Raw genomic sequence first — 17,725 nt, forward strand, 5'->3', positions numbered from 1 at the left:
CTCAGCACACAGAAATGAACAGAGGCTTTTTTTTATTACCTTTTGATGGAACCTCTGCTAGCAGCACTTCAATGCTACACAGGGGTTTGTTTCAGCATTAAAAAGAGGCAATTTGTCCTCTCCCACCCTGGTAAAGAACTGTGGGTTTCATTTCAGATAACTATTCCAGCACTAGTAGAGTGCACTAGACAGATGTAGTAGATCTGTGTCATTCAGAGAACAGAAGCAGATTTGAGTATGTGCTCAGCAAAAGGGAAAAAAGAGTAAAAAGCATGGAAAAACACACCCAGCTAACCTATTTACATGCATATCAGCCCTCAGAAATAAATATGAGCAGCCATTCAGTGCTGAATACAGACACAGAGATTCTATTTGGACTCCAATATTCAGCACAGTGCTTTCAAAGCCCTTCAGCAGTTGAATAGCTCAACCTTTAGCTTTGTACCTGCTACCAGATGGCAGCCTGAAGAGTGCTTTAGAAATAACAGAAACTGGAATAGATAAAAATCCTTCTGGGATGATGGGTTCAGCATCTATAAATAAAGCAAGCTGTAACGGAGGTTTTGGGAAGCTGAGCTGACAATAGGCTGTCAGAAACTGAGCTCTAACATGCAGCATTTGCCTAAAAGAATGGTACAGTGGTCTCTGAGGAGAGCTTTCACTGGAAGTAAACAGCAATCTTTAATCACAGGTATTTGTAACTACAACTAAGTAACTATTGCTTTCTGTTGAGCCAAGCATCACAGGAATCGCCAACATCATAGAATCACAGAATGGTTTGGGTTGAAAGGGACCTTTCAAGGGAAAGAAAGAACCATGTCTGAGACAGTTGGGGCTGTTCAGCCTGGAGAAGAGAAGCTGAATGGAGACCTCAGAGAAGCTTCCAGTGTCTGAAGGGGGCTACAAGGATGCTGGAGAGGGACTCTTCATTAGGGACTGTAGTGATAGGACAAGGGGTGATGGGTTTAAGCTGAAACAGAGCAAGTTCAGGTTAGAGATAAGGCAGAAGTTCTTTACTCTGAGGGTGGTGAGACACTGGCACAGGGTGCCCAGAGAAGTGGTGAATGCTCCATCCCTGGCAGTGTGGCCAGCATAGTCTAGTGTGAAGTGTCCCTGCCCATGGCACGGGATTGGAACTGGATGACCTTAATGTCCTTTCCAACACAAACTATTCTAGGATTCTATAGTTTGACCTCAACTTCACTCCTGGGAAGGCAGAAAGACTTGTTTGGGCTACTTAGACCAAAGACAGGAGGCTGTGATACAAACAACACCCTGGGAAGTTACAACAATTCCCCAGATAACCACTGCACAACAGCTGAGAAGTTCCTGTAAAGATCAGTTCAAGTTGTCTTTTGGTCCATCTGATCACATACCTGCATCTCTTTCCTCTTCTTGTGCCTCTCAGAAGTCACCTTTGGATACTCCACACCCACTGCTTTGCCCTTGTCCCACTTTTCAGAGCGAGTTCTCTGGTGGTTGATGGTATGATAAAGCTGGGAGAGCCTTGGGGACACCTCAACTCTTTCACGGCCAAAAGCCCGGATCAGCCTGGCAGTGTCGATGGTGGAAATGGAACTGCTCACCTCAGTCTGAGTGACAGTTTCCATCTCTGTCTGGGTCACTGTATCTGACTCTGAGGTGGTGGAAGTGATCGTGGTGCCATGATCTCCACTAAGCCTTGCCTCTGAGGAGGTGTCGCTTGGAGTTTCCAAGTACTGCTGCTCCAAAATGTTCTTCATGTGGCAGATGATTTTCTCTCCTGACCTGTTTTTCCTCAGCTCAACAAAGCTATTTTTGCCATGGGTGATGCGTGGTCTTCCTTCAACATGTGTTGCATCAGGCTCCGAGGTACTTTCAGACATGCTTTTTTCTGGCACTCTTCTTTTCTCCTGTTCTCTTCCCTTCATTCTCTGTACAGAAACACTCTTGTGAGAGGTTGTTGGGATCAGTGTGTGCCTAAGGGGATTCTGAAGGACCCTGGCCAGTCGATCAAGGCGTTCCACAAGAGTCAGCTCACCGTTACTCCTAGAACTATGGTGCTGGTGTCTCTTCTGGCACTCCAAAAACTTAACCCAGAGTTCATCCAAGCTACCATGAGAGTGGGTTCTCTGTCTCTGTGCCAGGTCGTTCTCCTCATCCTCATTGAGGTGAGTTGTTTGGCTACGTGGCAAAGGGTGAGTTCTAGCTGCTTTTTGTTCTGCTTCTCTTCTACTGCGGTGAAGGAGCTCCTTCCATGATGTTTCATTCCCCAAAGATGTGCTGATGTCTAGATCCTCATTCCTGCTGTTATCTGCTTCTGCAGTGAGTGGAAAGAATTCACTTTCACCATCTTTTTTATGACGAGCAGAGAAAACACACTGATGACCATGTGGTTTCCTCCTGTTCTGCAGGACAGCACTTGAGGAAGGTCTGGCAGGTCCAGCACCAGAACTGGCTTCTGACAGCTCACTGTTAGACAGGATGTAGCTTTCACAGGAGGGCACTGGATGGTGAAGGTAGAACCGTGCAGATTTGGAGGCTGCATGAGAGGTTTTCACAGTCTCTGTGTGTTCTAGAAGAGAAGAAAACACTCTAATCTGTTTCTTTTCAGTGAAACAAATAGCAAATGGCAAATCTTAACCAGGCTGATTTTCATCCTAACAATTCCCAGTCACTTCAAAGGATAAAAGCAGGGATCACTACACCCCTTCCTGAATGCAACAAGCTTAGAAATGAAGTTTCAGCATTATTAGAAGTACATGAGCAATATTTTATATCATTTGTAACATGGAATCCAAGAGAATATTCTATCCAACTGAATCTGAAGGAGGAATCCAGTTATACCACAGGTAATTACCTTGACCAAAACTTGATCTGAGTCTTCATCTATGGGAACTCCTGAGAGGCAGCCACAACTCATTCTGCCCCTTTTCACACAAATGCTCATGAAGCACAATGTCCCCTAGGGCTATACCTGAACATTCTCTCTCAGCTAACTCAGTAAAGCACTACATATAGAGTACAACCAGTACCACTTCCTCCACAGCTCCTTGAACCAGTTCAAGACAGCACATGCCAAGATCTAGCCCTGCTTTGCTTACAAGCTCAGAGGACACATTCTAGCTCAAAGCAGCTGTGAAATCCCCCCAGAATACACTATTATCTGAAATTACAAAGAAAATGCAATGATAAACTCATTTCTAGTAGGCATACACAAAATCAGTATGCAACATGTGCTAGCAGGAATGTACTCCTAAATAATTCTGAAATAGTTTCTAATATACTATTAAAAATCACATTTAAAAGGTAAAAATGTGGTTTAAGTTACGTTTGTTGTATACTGGACTGAACCATAGAGTGAACCATGCAGGTAGAAAGTACAGATTATAGATGCTAGCACCAGAAGGCCTTCCAAGTCTCTGTGCTTACTCAAAGACATCCCATGCCATTTTAGCCAAGTATGTGATTTAAAGATGCCTCATAAAGTACTAATAGCTTTAGTATGAATTGAAAAGTCAATACAAAGAACAGCCTATTTACTAATAGTAACAGCAGTGACAAGGTAACGGGAGCTGTCAGCAAGTGTGTACCAGGCTCCATTAATGGCAGGGATCACGCTCATGCTGGTTTTAATCCAGGTCTCCAACTTTCCTCCCAGGTTTGTTTTCCTGTTTGGACTTTTGCTGTTTGGTTTTAAACAGTCTTGTTTCCTGACTGTGAGCTACTGAGGACAACAGAACTAGAAAGCACCTTTTCATCTGAGACAGCTTTGCCACCGATTCAGCCAAAGGATGGCAAGTCCCGCATGGAGCCTCCTCCCTATGCCAGAAGGAAAAGACCAACCTACCTCACCAGGAGCCACGGTTTTACAAAACCTCATTGCCACGTGGGAAAGGGATACAAGAAAAGCTCAGGAATGGCTACAACTGAGTGAATTCACACTGTTAATACTGCCTCACAAACCGCCTTTTTACTTAATAACATCAGAACAGCACAAGAGGGACGTGGAGCTGTTGGAGCAGGTCCAGAGGAGGCCACGGAGATGCTGTGAGGGCTGGAGCAGCTCTGCTCTGGAGCCAGGCTGAGAGAGCTGGGCTGGGGCAGCCTGGACAAGAGAAGGCTCCTGAAGGGGAGACCTGAGAGCAGCTCCAGTGCCTGAAGGGGCTGCAGGAAAGCTGGAGAGGGGCTTGGGACAAGGGATGTAGGGACAGGCCAAGGGGAATGGCTTGAACCTGCCAGAGGGGAGACTGAGATGAGCTCTTAGGCAGAAGCTCTTCCCTGGGAGGGTGCTGAGGCGCTGGCACAGGGTGCCCAGAGAAGCTGTGGCTGCCCCATCCCTGGCAGTGTTCAAGGCCAGGTTGGACACAGGGGCTTGGAGCAAGCTGCTCTAATGGAAGGGGTCCCTGCCCGTGGCAGGGGTTGGAGCTGGATGGGATTTAAGGTCCCTTCCAACACAAACCAGGCTGGGATTCTATGATCAATTACTTGTTTCCTTCTATTTCTAAACATCTTTTCCCTTCCCAACACAGACACTCCAGTGTAATGCCAAGATCATGAAGAGCATAACCAGACCCAGCCTCACTAACCCTGAAACTGGAGGACTTTGTCTGCCCATACAAGGTCAATGTTTATATGCTGATGCAAGATTCCTCTACGGCCTCCTGACAAATGAGCTCAGGCTTGGGAATACTATGCAGAATTTTTGCCATTTCTCTATTTTTTTAACATTCCCAACAAAATGGAAGGAATGCAAAGAAGCAAAACATAAGTTTATAGAGAGAAACATTAAAATAACCCCATAACTTGCATGATTTTAAGCTCTAGACAAGCTCTGTGGGTAGAGGTAATCTTTTATTAGACCATCTAAAAATACAGTTGAAGAAGTCAGGGAGGATTTTAGACATTTGAGTCTTCAGAAAGCTTCCTTAAAACTTCAACTGTAGTGGCTGCTTTAACAGAAGGTTCTTTCTACTCACAGTTCCTTTCTTGGCTGTGTCTTTGGACCATCACAGCTACTGAAAAATACTATTAGATGATCTTATATTAACACTTGTGGTGCCCTTTCTTTTTTTTACCCAGGCTATTTAGAGAGATGCATTCATTGATCTTTGCTCCAACATGATGTTTTGTTTGTTACTGCAGATTCTTGTTGCATTTTAGTACCTTATTCCACTTATTTTATGCTTGGACTTGATGATCTTAATGGTCTTTTCCAACCTATCTGATTCTGTGATTTCTGTATCCTTGCATTTTATAAGTGCTCACAGAGAACTATTTCTTTCGTTAGAAAACCTGGGTTAAAACAATATTGTCTTCACACTAATTCAACTGTTGGTCATGTGTAAACTTAACCAAACAGTAAAATGAACATAAAATAATGAAGTTCAATGTGTCTTTTTTACATTATTTTCTGGAAATACTAAAATCTTTCCATTCTCAAGAGAAAAGCTTCAAAGAAAACCCCTTTTAAAGGGAAGAATTCAAACCATCAGACGGAATCCCTATCAGTACATGTGTGGGGTGACCTTACCTATCGAGGTACCTGCTTTAAAAGGGCAACAATAGCCACACTGAGGCACTCAGTGAAAACCTGTTCCATTCAGTGTTCTCCAAATAAGTTTACATGATGCTAAGAATAATAAATGGGCTCCCCAAACCCCTTTGTATGTGACTGCATACCAGAGAGCACAAACTCCGTAATTCAGAACCCATTATCCTGTTCATGTTTCAGTCCCATCCCTCAATAAAGCCACAGTTGTATTACTACCGCCTCGTAATTTGCTCGCTGGTTACTACAGCACATGCTGACAAATACTGGATCATGCCATAAACAGCTTCCTTGAGGAATTAATAACTGCATTTAGGAGAGGATCACACCCTCAGCAATCTTCAGTTCACAGTTACCTCTGTCCAGGAACAAGAGGCAATTCTCAAACACAACAGTCCTCATCCCTACTCAGACTCAAGGAAGTTTATCAGTCACTCGCAATCCTGGAATGAGGTTCTGTACAAAAAACAGGAGCCATCAGGACTAATTATAGCTGCTGTCAGGAGATACAGTGTCCACATCATCAGTGAGCTCAGTGAGATTTCATTCTGTCAGCATTCTCAACAAGTAAAGCCTTTAAGTAGGCCACTATAGTAGTGACCGTGACCTTCATCCATCAGGATTACCATCCAACGAGGCCAGTGTAGCAGAGGAAGGCAGAAACATCAGACAAATCAAATTAAAACTCAGCTAAACACATTACAGAGACACTTTACATGACATCACATCAGTGTATCTGTGGGCAAGAACACAACCCCAGGGGCCAAGGGGAATGGCTTGAACCTGCCAGAGGGGAGGCTGAGATGAGCTCTTAGGCAGAAGCTCTTCCCTGGGAGGGTGCTGAGGCGCTGGCACAGGGTGCCCAGAGAAGCTGTGGCTGCCCCATCCCTGGCAGTGTTCAAGGCCAGGTTGGACACAGGGGCTTGGAGCAAGATGCTCCAGTGGAAGGGGTCCCTGCCCGTGGCAGGGGTTGGAGCTGGATGGGATTCAAGGTCCCTTCCAACCCAAACATCCCATGGTTCTGTGACTCAATACACAGACAAACCCTATCTATATCCTACAAATAGGATAAACAAATCCTATCTATCCTAGAGAAATCCTATATCTATCCTATAAATAAGATAGACAAATCCTATATAAATCCTGGTTTTATTTACCAGGGAATTCCTGTTATTTTCTAAAAAAGCACCCTTTCTACACTTACTTAAAACAGATTTTGCACTTTACAAGCCAAAAAAGAACCAGCCAACACCCCACCAAACCCCAAAAATGTCTTATAAATGCCACAATAAGCCCTGGGGCCATGGGAATGCGGGCAAATACTAATGTCCAAATATTTGGGCAGTCAGGATGAAGCAGAAAGATGGGGAAGAGAAAACTGAGTCACATTCAGCATCTTTAGGCTACTATCAGCATATCATGAGAACACAGTCATGGTTGCTGAAATGTAACTCTTCTGCTCTACATTCTTTCATGTATATGAAAACACACATATCATTAAACACACTTTAACTACCTGGGGGAGCATCTGGTGGCATCATTTGGTCCTCAGCCCAGGCTAACTTGGGCTTGGCCCTCTTACTGGAGATTCCTTCTTGATGCTTGAGAGCCGTAATGTCAGGAGGGTTATCATGCCTTAAACCAAGCAGATTTGCCTGAAATCTTGGAGGAAGAACATCATTTGACCCTGCAGAGAAAGAGCAGTGACTGTGAGTAAAAAGTAGCAGGAAAAAGAAGCAGGTCTAATAGAGCCTCTTATCTGAGTAGTAGCACCAAGATGTTCACCAAGCAACAGTTGTGATCCCTAGTGAGCAGTACTAGTGAGTAATACAGAAGCAATGGGTATTGTGCCACATTGATTTCCATGATCTCTGGTGACAACAGATTTAACCTGCCAGAGGGGAGACTGAGATGAGCTCTTAGGCAGAAGCTCTTCCCTGGGAGGGTGCTGAGGTGCTGCCCAGAGAAGCTGTTGCTGCCCCATCCCTGGCAGTGTTCAAGGCCAGGTTGGACACAGGGGCTTGGAGCAAGCTGCTCTAGTGGAAGGGGTCCCTGCCCATGGCAGGGGTTGGAGCTGAAGGAGCTTTAAGGTCTTTTCCATAGAATCATAGAATCATAGAATAGTTAGGGTTGGAAAGGACCTTATGATCACCAAGTTCCAACCCCCTGCCTTGGGCAGGGACACCTCACACCAAACCATGGCACCCAAGCCTCTGTCCAACCTGGCCTTGAACACTGCCAGGGATGGAGCATTCACAACCTCCCTGGGCAACCCATTCCAGTGCCTCAGCACCCTCACAGGAAAGAATTTCCTCCTTAGATCCAATCTAAACTTCCCCTGTTTCAGTTTGAACCCATTACCCCTTGTCCTGTCACTGCAGTCCCTAATGAAGAGTCCCTCCCCAGCATCCCTATAGGCCCCCTTCAGATACTGGAAGGCTGCTATGAGGTCTCCACGCAGCCTTCTCTTCTGCAGGCTGAACAGCCCCAACTTTCTCAGCCTGTCTTCATACAGGAGGTGCTCCAGTCCCTGATCATCCCCGTGGCCTCCTCTGGACTTGTTCCAACAGTTCCATGTCCTTTTTATGTTGAGGACACCAGAACTGCACACAATGCTCCAGGTGAGGTCTCACAAGAGCAGAGCAGAGGGGCAGGATCACCTCCTTCGCCCTGCTGGTCACTCTCCTTTGGATGCAGCCCAGGATACAGTTGCTTTCTGGGCTGTGAGCGCACACTGAAGCCAGCTCATGATCATTTTCTCATCGACCAGCAACCCAATCCATTCCAACCCAAACCATTCTATTATTCAAGCCATTTATTATAAGGTTTTTCCCTAAGGTGGTTAAGTTTCACCTGTTCAACTGATGAGCACAGAAGAACACAAGAAAATGAGTATTAGACAGTCTGCTGGAAAGGCAGATACAGGACTTGAAATGTCCAAATTCCCTCTTGCTCACATTAAAATTCCTGACATTTTCTCTGACTGATGCAAGTATCTATTTTCTGGGCTCAAAATAACAATGGAGGAAAAGTGGAAGAGAACAGCAGAGCTGTATAACCCCTAAACAAGAATTCAAGCCACCAGCAGCAGAGCTCTCTTACTATCATACCGCTGTCTCCTAAAACAGTCCCAAACTGATTTATCCTCCTTGTCAACACCACCTGGTTACTTCAGTGAGCTTAACTCAATTACCATCAGCTACCAGTCATGAGCTGAGAATCCCAACTGCAGCAAGGAGTTTAAAAGACAAAAGATATGTTTAAATTCTGCTGTATGTTTTCTAGAACCTTGCATTGCCTCTGATGCATATTGAAATTTTATATCTAGCAGCACAGTTTCTGCAAAACAACAGACTCACACCACATTTGTTTCTCTTATTTTTGAGCATCTTACAACAGAGGGAGTGGCAAAGTGTTCAAGTGTCTAAGTGTTCAAGTGTCTAAGTGTTCAAGTGTCTAAGTGTTCAAGTGTCTAAGTGTTCAAGTGTCTAAGTGTTCAAGTGTCTAAGTGTTCAAGTGTCTAAGTGTTCAAGTGTCTAAGTGTTCAAGTGTCTAAGTGTTCAAGTGTCTAAGTGTTCAAGTGTCTAAGTGTTCAAGGCCAGGCTGGATGGCACTTGGAGCAACCTGGTGTTCTGCAAGGTGTCCCTGCCCCTGGCAGGGGTACGGACTGGATGAGCTTTAAGGCCCCTTCCAACCCAAACCATTCTGTGATTCTACAATAAAGAGGAGATAAAAGTAGTTACAAGCATGATTTCTGGCTATAATGACTAACTTGTGCACTTACTGTCACTGTGGTATCAAGCTACTCCCTTAGGGCACATCTGGCAGGACCTGGACATCTCTGCAATATTAGTTTTGCCTACAAATAAGTCTGGATGCCACAAAGCTCCGACTGAAAGCAACGTGCAAGTAAGAGCTATAATGCTTAAGTGATGCATTCGGCACATATAGGAGAGAACTGACAAATAACAGCAGGCAAAGCAAAAGAAGCTGATGAATCACTGAGCACCCTTTCTTCCAGTAAAAGAGAAGTGGTTTTTATTGTGAGGATGTGGGGAAGAGGTGAATGTGCTCTTCAAATCACAGTTATGAACTATATTGCTTGTAGAAAAGCTTTGTACACTGGAATCCCCTAACAGGGAGGGAAAATGCAGTACTGAGAAAGCTGTTCTCTGAAATGCATATTGTATTATGCAGCTATTTCAGAGAGCACACATGCCAAATTAATAAAAAGGGAGGAAAATGCCCATAAATAAGGGAACTAAAAAGAAGAACTGGCAGGGATATGAAAGAGTCCAAGCTGAATAGTCATTCCCAGGGGAAAGTAAAGAATTAGCAAGCTGTAAAACATGGAGCCGTGTTTCTTTTCAGTGCCAGAATGGAGTACTACCATCCCTTTCATCAAAGCAATTGAAACCATAGCCTCCAGTCAGGACTTGTAGAGCTTTGTGTTATAAAGCAGTGTGAACATGAACGAAGACATTCTGCTGTTAAAACCAATGCACTTACTCTAAACTGGTAGGACAGAAGAGTTCTGAGCTCCACTGAGACACTTCTGCACATGAAATAGATGTATTCTGATTCAGGAGCTACAGTCATCAGTTTGCAGGTGGAAGACTTAAGATAATTACAGATAAATGATCCTATGAAACACATACCTGAGTGAGAGCTCTCCACACTGGTTTCTGATCCAACTGGAGACATTTTGGATACTGCCTTTAGATAAGGAACATAATACATCCCAGTGCTTCCAGAAGGTTTATATGGCAGCAATAAGGGCTGATCTGTGGGGATGGGAGATAAAGCTATTACCACAAGTCAGGCTTTAATCCTTAAATGCAACTGAAGATAAAAGCAACTAATCAGGACCCAAGGAGACTGCTGAAGAAATCCCCTATTCTTTAGGAAAATATATTACCATTATTAGCTATTTAATTCATTTAATTTCATTATTTAATACCCACCCAGTGATTCAAAGGTTGACTGTTGCTAACAAAACCAGCTTACTGACCTATTCAATGTTCAATCTGCGACTAGGGTGACAAACACTGATGTAAAAAGACCAACTTGGGTACCAACATAGAATCACACAGTGGTTTGGGTTGGAAAAGACCTTAAAGCTCATCCAGTTCCAACCCCTGCCACAGGCAGGGACACCTTCCACTAGAGCAGCTTGCTCCAAGCCCCTTCCAGTATCTCAGACTTTGATAGATGAAGATCTACATAGAATCATAGGATAGTTAGGGTTGGAAAGGACCTTAAGATCATCCAGTTCCAACCCCCCTGCCGTGGGCAGGGACACCTCACACTAAACCATGGCACCCAAGGCCTCGTCCAACCTGGCCTTGAACACTGCCAGGGATGGAGCATTCACAACCTCCCTGGGCAACCCATTCCAGTGCCTCACCACCCTCACAGGAAAGAATTTCCTTCTTATATCCAATCCAAACTTCCCCTGTTTAAGTTTTAACCCGTAACATAAGACACATGTACTCACCACCCTGCTTTGTGAAAGAGGACACCTTGTCAAGAGATGAAGCTGTGTTGTTGGGAAGCTCATGTGCTTTCTGGAGAGGTGGTTGGTGAACATCATTTCCACTGTCTTGTGAATTAACATAAATCTCTGCTGAAAAGGTGGTTTTTACAGGACTCTCTGTTGTTATCTGAGTGGCAGCATCAGAAGTGCTTTTCACAGTGCTTGCAGGAGCTACAGAGTTGAAGGTATTCTTCACACTACATCGCCCTGAACCAGGAACCTGTGGTCTCTCACTGCTCTGTGGAGGCAGCTCTTGCCCTGCTGTGCTGGTGACAGAGGAGAGGATGAGGCAGGGATCTGATGAAGATGCTGGCATGGGGAGAGATGAAGATCTTTGATCAGCAGATGACAATTTAGAAACAGCTTCTATTGAAGCTTCTGGAGCTTTAAAAGACACTGGTTGAGTCTTAACTCCAGGTTTATCCCATACTCTCATCTCATTTTCAGTATTCACATCCCTTTGCAGCTCTGAGCTATTACATTTTGAGGAAAGAGTTATGTGGACACAAGACAATACCTTCTTAGTTGGTGAGGAAGGAGATACAGATGTGGTGGATAAAACCTCACCTGTAGATGAGTGGTGAGATGCATCGACTGCGTCTCTCACTTTCTGAATGAGGGGTACTTCATCAGAAGGACTGTTCTTCTCTTCTGCTGACAGTTTAACATGGCCCTTCATCAGGTCAGTTTGTAGAGCTGGACCTGAACCTTTCAAGCTCTCATAGAACTGGACATGGCCAGCTGGGCTGCTTTTCTCCTCCTGGTAAGAGCTTATGGAATGTGGTTCACTAAATCTATTCATTTCTTGACCAAACCTCCTCTCACAGCCAAGCCCCAGGAGTCTGGCACTTTGCCTGCCCGAGTCAGTCACATCTCGAGGCAGAACATCAGAATTCTTTGCACTAAGGGTCTGTCTTTTATCAATATGGATGCTTTCAGAATCCTGATCTGACAAACAGTCTGTCTCTTGATGAGCTCCAACACTGTTACTGTCAGCAGAGACATGATGAAACCTGTCTTTCTCAGCAGTATAAGCAATCTTACTAGACACTGAGCCAGCAAGCACTGGGCTTGAAGGAGAGGTCTTTGATCTCTCCCAGTGTTGTTTGTCATGGCTGTGCTCCTCAGTGCTAGCACAGTCAACCTCCAAAGGCATTATCCCATCAAAACCATCTCTAGTAAAGCTACTGTTGAGTGCCATGGAAGTCAATGGTGACTGCAAACGTTTTCGGGATGAAAAGGTGATAGAAGTGATTTGCTTGGCCAGATCTTCAGAACACTTCTCCATCAACAGCTTCTTCTGAGACAGCAAATGGGCTTCTGTTTGGGCATCAAAAGCAGCTGCAGACCTCATTGCACACGTGTCCCCTCCCATCTGCAATGGTGGGTGAAGTTCAGCAGCAGAATGACCAGTTGGACCTGTTTGATGTGGGTTGCAGATAGGCGTTTGAACAATCCTCAAGGATTTAATGTGTGTATCCTTCAGCAGGCAACAATCAGAAGGATCAGCTTGATGTAATGGCACAGCTTGCGTCAAGCTTGACTCTAAAAGCTCCTCAGTCCCGATGGATTGCCTGTGCTTGTCAGTCTGAAATCTTCTGTCACTTGGAACTTTGAAATGCTCAATGTCCTGTTCTCCATTACGACTGTACTCAGAAGCAGCTTCCAAACCACAGACCCGTGGAGCCTGAAAAACAGAGAGGAATTCATGTAGGTTATGGGGGTACCTGCCTGCCCCTGCCCACATCTGGATTGTGGAATTCAGGGGACTCGTGCTGTCAATAATCAAGAGCCTGTCACCATGTGTGAGCACACCCTTCCTCTGGAACTCATGTGGTAATGGAACTGATCATAGAATCACAGAAAACCCACAGGCTGGTTTGGGCTGGAAAACACCTTAAAGCTCCTCCAGTTCCAACCCCTGCCACGGGCAGGGACCCCTTCCACTAGAGCAGCTTGCTCCAAGCCCCTGTGTCCAACCTGGCCTTGAACACTGCCAGGGATGGGGCAGCCACAGCTTCTCTGGGTACCCTGTGCCAGCGCCTCAGCATCCTCATCAAGGGTGATTGTCCCATCAAGTCTCAAAAATGTCTAAGGATGGAGAACTCACATACAAATGAACTACTTGTGATCTATGCATTACTGATGAAACAAATCCCCTTCATAGCTCCACAGAAACACCAACACAAAAAGCCACGTTTACTTCCAGCTGTAAGTACTCAAACCTGAACTAGTACATAATGTTAAGTTCTGGCGACCTCCAAGCCTCCAACTCTTCTGGTCTGGATGAATCCAAACAAACTCCACACTATTAAAGTGCTGCTTTATGGGACATTTTAGGGTTATGGAGATGCTTCTACAGCTGACACTTTGCTTTGCCATAACTATCACTGTATGAAACACAACTTGAGAGAAAGGGTTTCCCTTGCACTTGAGTTGTTTGACTTAATGGTTATGAAGGATAACTAAAATGAGAGAAACAGGGAAGAAAAGCAAGCTGCTCTTTATACTAATGAGAAAATACTTAATTAGAAATGCTTCAGTTTCCCATAACTGATATTTCTCTTTGCCCTGAAAGAAGCCAATTTCCCCCCTAGACAACTGCTGCAATAAACCTCTTTATTTTTATGGTCCCAGCCCATTGCTGGCAGTAATGAGACAGTGACTGAAAATCATCAGAGCTTTGATTTGCTCTTTAAGGTCAGTGAGAACTTGCCAGAACTTTCCAGTTCTCGGGTACAGCTCGTGTCGTTCTCCCATCAAAACGGGTACGTTTGCCACAAAGAGGATTTTTTTGCTTACAACGCTGGTGACAATGCTGCAAGAAAGAGAAGGTATTGCAGAGAAGTCCCATATAACACACTAATCCCACAAAACCAGTGAAGTTCACTGTCAGTTGTCTATGCTCATAAAGTCTCTTTAAAACTAGGTTACATGTTTGTCTGACCATACAAATTGTCCCACATCTGTATCATCCCTTCAGGATCAGGATCACTATATTAAGGACTCCACTATTTGACTACACGGATTCAGGCATCTCTGGCATGTGTTTCACACAGTATTATAAAAAGCTGTGCCTTAAACTGTTCTGCTCTGGAGACAGGCTTCTGGGAGACCTTAGGGCAGCTCCAGTGCCTAAAGAGGCTGCAGGAAAGCTGGAGAGGGGCTTGGGACAAGGTCCTGTAGGGCCAGGCCAAGGGGAATGGCTTGAACCTGCCAGAGGGGAGACTGAGATGAGCTCTTAGGCAGAAGCTCTTCTCTGGGAGGGTGCTGAGGCGCTGGCACAGGGTGCCCAGAGAAGCTGTGGCTGCCCCATCCCTGGCAGTGCTCAAGGCCAGGTTGGACACAGGGGCTTGGAGCAAGCTGCTCTAGTGGAAGGGGTCCCTGCCCGTGGCAGGGGTTGGAGCTGGAGGAGCTTTAAGGTCCCTTCCAACACAAACCAGGCTGGGATCCTATGATTTCCCTACTTTCTGCAACTCCCTGTGCATGTGGAAGGATCAGGCGGTAGGGATGGAGAGGACCTTGCTTCCAAGACTTTTCTCATTACAGCAGAAGCTCCAAACGCCGAGAGTTGATCCATGCAGCAACTTACCTGACTCACATATGGAGAAGGTAGTTTGGAAGAGAAGATTAAGAGATTAAAGATCACACCACAAACAAGCAAACAAACCACAAGTGAATAAAACACCACACTCCCAGGTGCACGCAGAAAGCTGTCACTCGAAGAACACGAAGAGAAAGCCTTGCAAGTACAACTGGGAAAACCTTAAGTTATCATTCACTATAAACTGCAACAGATTTTACCCTGAAGCACATTAAGACAGCTACTCACCTGGTTTTTAACACTGCACCTCCAACAAGGGGCAAGAACAAGAGAGCTGAAACCTTCAGAAGTAGCTGTACTGATTCTAGAGAAAGGAACATTTATCTACACACCGAGATGGCCCTCACTTAGGTGGGCACTAAGTGAACCAGGTCTCAACACAGTCCCAGTGCTGACACAAACCACACCATGCAGGAAAGAGCTCCCTCTTACGTTATTCCACCCCGACTCTTTGTGATGGGTCAGTTTAACTTCAGAAGCAGCATCATTGTTAGTGACCACTGGGAATGGACAGGACAAAAGACAAATCAATTTATCAGCATCCAAACCTCACACTCAGATCATAAGAGTTTGTGTTCATGAATGTGAAACTGCAAGTCACCAGCCTTCTTTAGAGAAGATTTAAGAATGGACATCATTAACTTATCACTCTCTGCCCTTCCTTAATTTAAGGGTCATTAAAAATCACGATACTTGAATTGCAGAGAGCAAACCTCAGATAAACGCAGTACCATGGAGATGGGCCAGATAAGCTTCTTTAGAAAATGATAATGATACAAATCTTGGCTATATTTATATATTCCTACTGAGTGGAATAACTGTGGAAACAGCAGAGTATATTTCACAGGTCCCTGGATGATTATAGCTCAGCAGCTAGTTGGAGTTTGGAAATAGAAACCTCAGTCAACAACATTTCTGGTGTAAATCAAAGTATAAACAAGTATTCCACAACTGATTTTCCATCCTGTGCACATCCCAGATGTCATTAGTAGGGAACTGTTTCACCAAGGTCTGGATTATTATTTCCAAGCAGTATTTTTCTGTGGTCTTACCTTGTTGAAGCAGAACTAAACTAGTTTAGCTACCTTGGTGCCTACAGGCAAGAGGGACTGTAGAACACAGAGCAGCCCTGTGCCAGCGTAAGGCTGCTCCCATGACATCTCTGCCCCAAACCACACACCAATTTGATGGCCTGAAGTAGTGAGGCCATGAGTGAGCCTTGAGGGTGCTGAGGCACTGGCACAGGGTGCCCAGAGAAGCTGTGGCTGCCCCATCCCTGGCAGTGTTCAAGGCCAGGTTGGACACAGGGGCTTGGAGCAAGCTGCTCCAGTGGAAGGGGTCCCTGCCTGTGGCAGGGGGTTGGGAATGGATGAGCTTTAAGGTCCCTTCCAACCCAAACCATTCCATGATTTTGATTCTAAGTAATACCAAGCAACTCCTACTCCTGAGAGCAAGCACAGAAGTTGCTATAAACTCCTCTTCCCAAGCCTTTCACATGTTTTATTGTGCTTGTTATGTGTCATCTTTCCAAAAAAGATCTATATGGCATATGATCCACAAGAGATTGCAGTGCAAATTTAGAGCTACAACTCAGTGAACTTCCTGAAAAAGTGAGAAAGTACAAGGAGTGGAAAAATACAGCATAATCTGGGAGAATACAGTATACAAAGGCAGAATGCTCTCAGACAAGAGATGGCTATTTGGCATCCATAAAAATAAAGGTGAAGAAAAAAGGTCCTCGGTTGAGAAGGAAAACTCATAGGTTTAACACTTTGAACCTGGATTTATATCTAAGAGCAACTCAAACCCCCTCAATCTTAACTAGGGACCAAAGCAAATGTACACTCAGCACAAGAAGAAGGTTAAATGTGAAAGACAATGCTCCTCGAATGGAAACTAGACCTACAAGTCTTTGGCTTTTCCCTGTTATGCTAAAAGTTCTGATCTGGAAAGAGCCTCATGATTTCAATGGAAGAACAGTAACAGGGCTGAGTTCTGGAGCTTAGGATTGGCTTTTCATTTGTTTTTCCTAAAGTCCCAACAAATATCATAGGTGGCTCATGGCTCATTCTGGAAAGCAGCAGCCATCCCTATGGTAAAACTGCTTATCAAAGTAGTAAGTAATGCCAACATACCTGCTCAGGCAAAACCAGATCTCCACAACCACACCAGCATCACCACAGATGTAAGAATTATTGACCCAACAGTGACCTGTCTATAGTAACATCCTGGCAACTCTTTGCCTCCCTTCGCCACAAACAAGCTTATAGGAGAGAGCCACCAGTCCTTCCTAAGCTTCATGGACCAATCTGAAATGTCACATTTTTAAGGCCCCTTTACAAAGCATTTGCATTAAATAACCACAGAATCCCAGCCTGGTTTGGGTTTGGAAGGGACCTTAAAGCTCCTCCAGCTCCAACCCCTGCCACGGGCAGGGACCCCTTCCACTAGAGCAGCTTGCTCCAAGCCCCTGGGTCCAACCTGGCCTTGAACACTGCCAGGGATGGGGCAGCCACAGCTTCTCTGGGCACCCTATGCCAGCGCCTCAGCACCCTCCCAGGGAAGAGCTTCTGCCTAAGAGCTCATCTCAAGTCTCCCTCTGGCAGGTTCAAGCCATTCCCCTTGGCCTGGCCCTACAGGCCTTGTCCCAAGCCCCTCTCCAGCTTTCCTGCAGCCCCTTCAGGCACTGGAGCTGCTCTCAGGTCTCCCCTTCAGGAGCCTTCTCTTGTCCAGGCTGCCCCAGCCCAGCTCTCTCAGCCTGGCTCCAGAGCAGAGCTGCTCCAGCCCTCGCAGCATCTCCATGGCCTCCTCTGGCCTCGCTCCAACAGCTCCACGTCCCTCTTGTGCTGCTGCCCCAGAGCTGGATCAGGACTGCAGGGGGGTCTCCCCAGAGCACAGCAGAGGGGCAGGATCCCCTCCTTGAGCTGCTGCTCACGCTCTGGGGGTGCAGCCCAGCACACGGGGGGGTTCTGGGCTCAAGCGCTCACTGAAGCCGGGTCATTTGGAGCTTAAAAATTAAGATCTTAAAGCCTTCAAAATTCAGTTTCCCTAGTGA

At 45.5% G+C, this 17,725-nt stretch overlaps 1 protein-coding gene across 1 annotated transcript in view; it reads right to left on the reverse strand.

Moving 5' to 3' along the window:
• ALMS1 (ALMS1 centrosome and basal body associated protein) overlaps positions 1-17,725 on the reverse strand; it is a 66,940-nt gene that overhangs the window by 14,920 nt on the left and 34,295 nt on the right. Inside the window, exons 9-13 of the mRNA XM_061440956.1 lie at positions 11,634-12,753; positions 11,028-11,363; positions 10,189-10,314; positions 7,047-7,217; positions 1,377-2,554 (exon numbers count right to left, since the gene is read on the reverse strand). Of these exons, the coding sequence (XP_061296940.1) occupies positions 1,377-2,554; positions 7,047-7,217; positions 10,189-10,314; positions 11,028-11,363; positions 11,634-12,753 (2,931 nt within the window). The remainder of the gene's footprint in view (positions 1-1,376; positions 2,555-7,046; positions 7,218-10,188; positions 10,315-11,027; positions 11,364-11,633; positions 12,754-17,725) is intronic.

Source organism: Pezoporus flaviventris, unplaced genomic scaffold (genome assembly GCF_033815535.1).
Source record: "Pezoporus flaviventris isolate CSIRO_AGI_PZ_B2104156 unplaced genomic scaffold, CSIRO_AGI_Pfla_v1 ptg000188l, whole genome shotgun sequence".
NCBI lineage: Eukaryota > Metazoa > Chordata > Aves > Psittaciformes > Psittacidae > Pezoporus > Pezoporus flaviventris.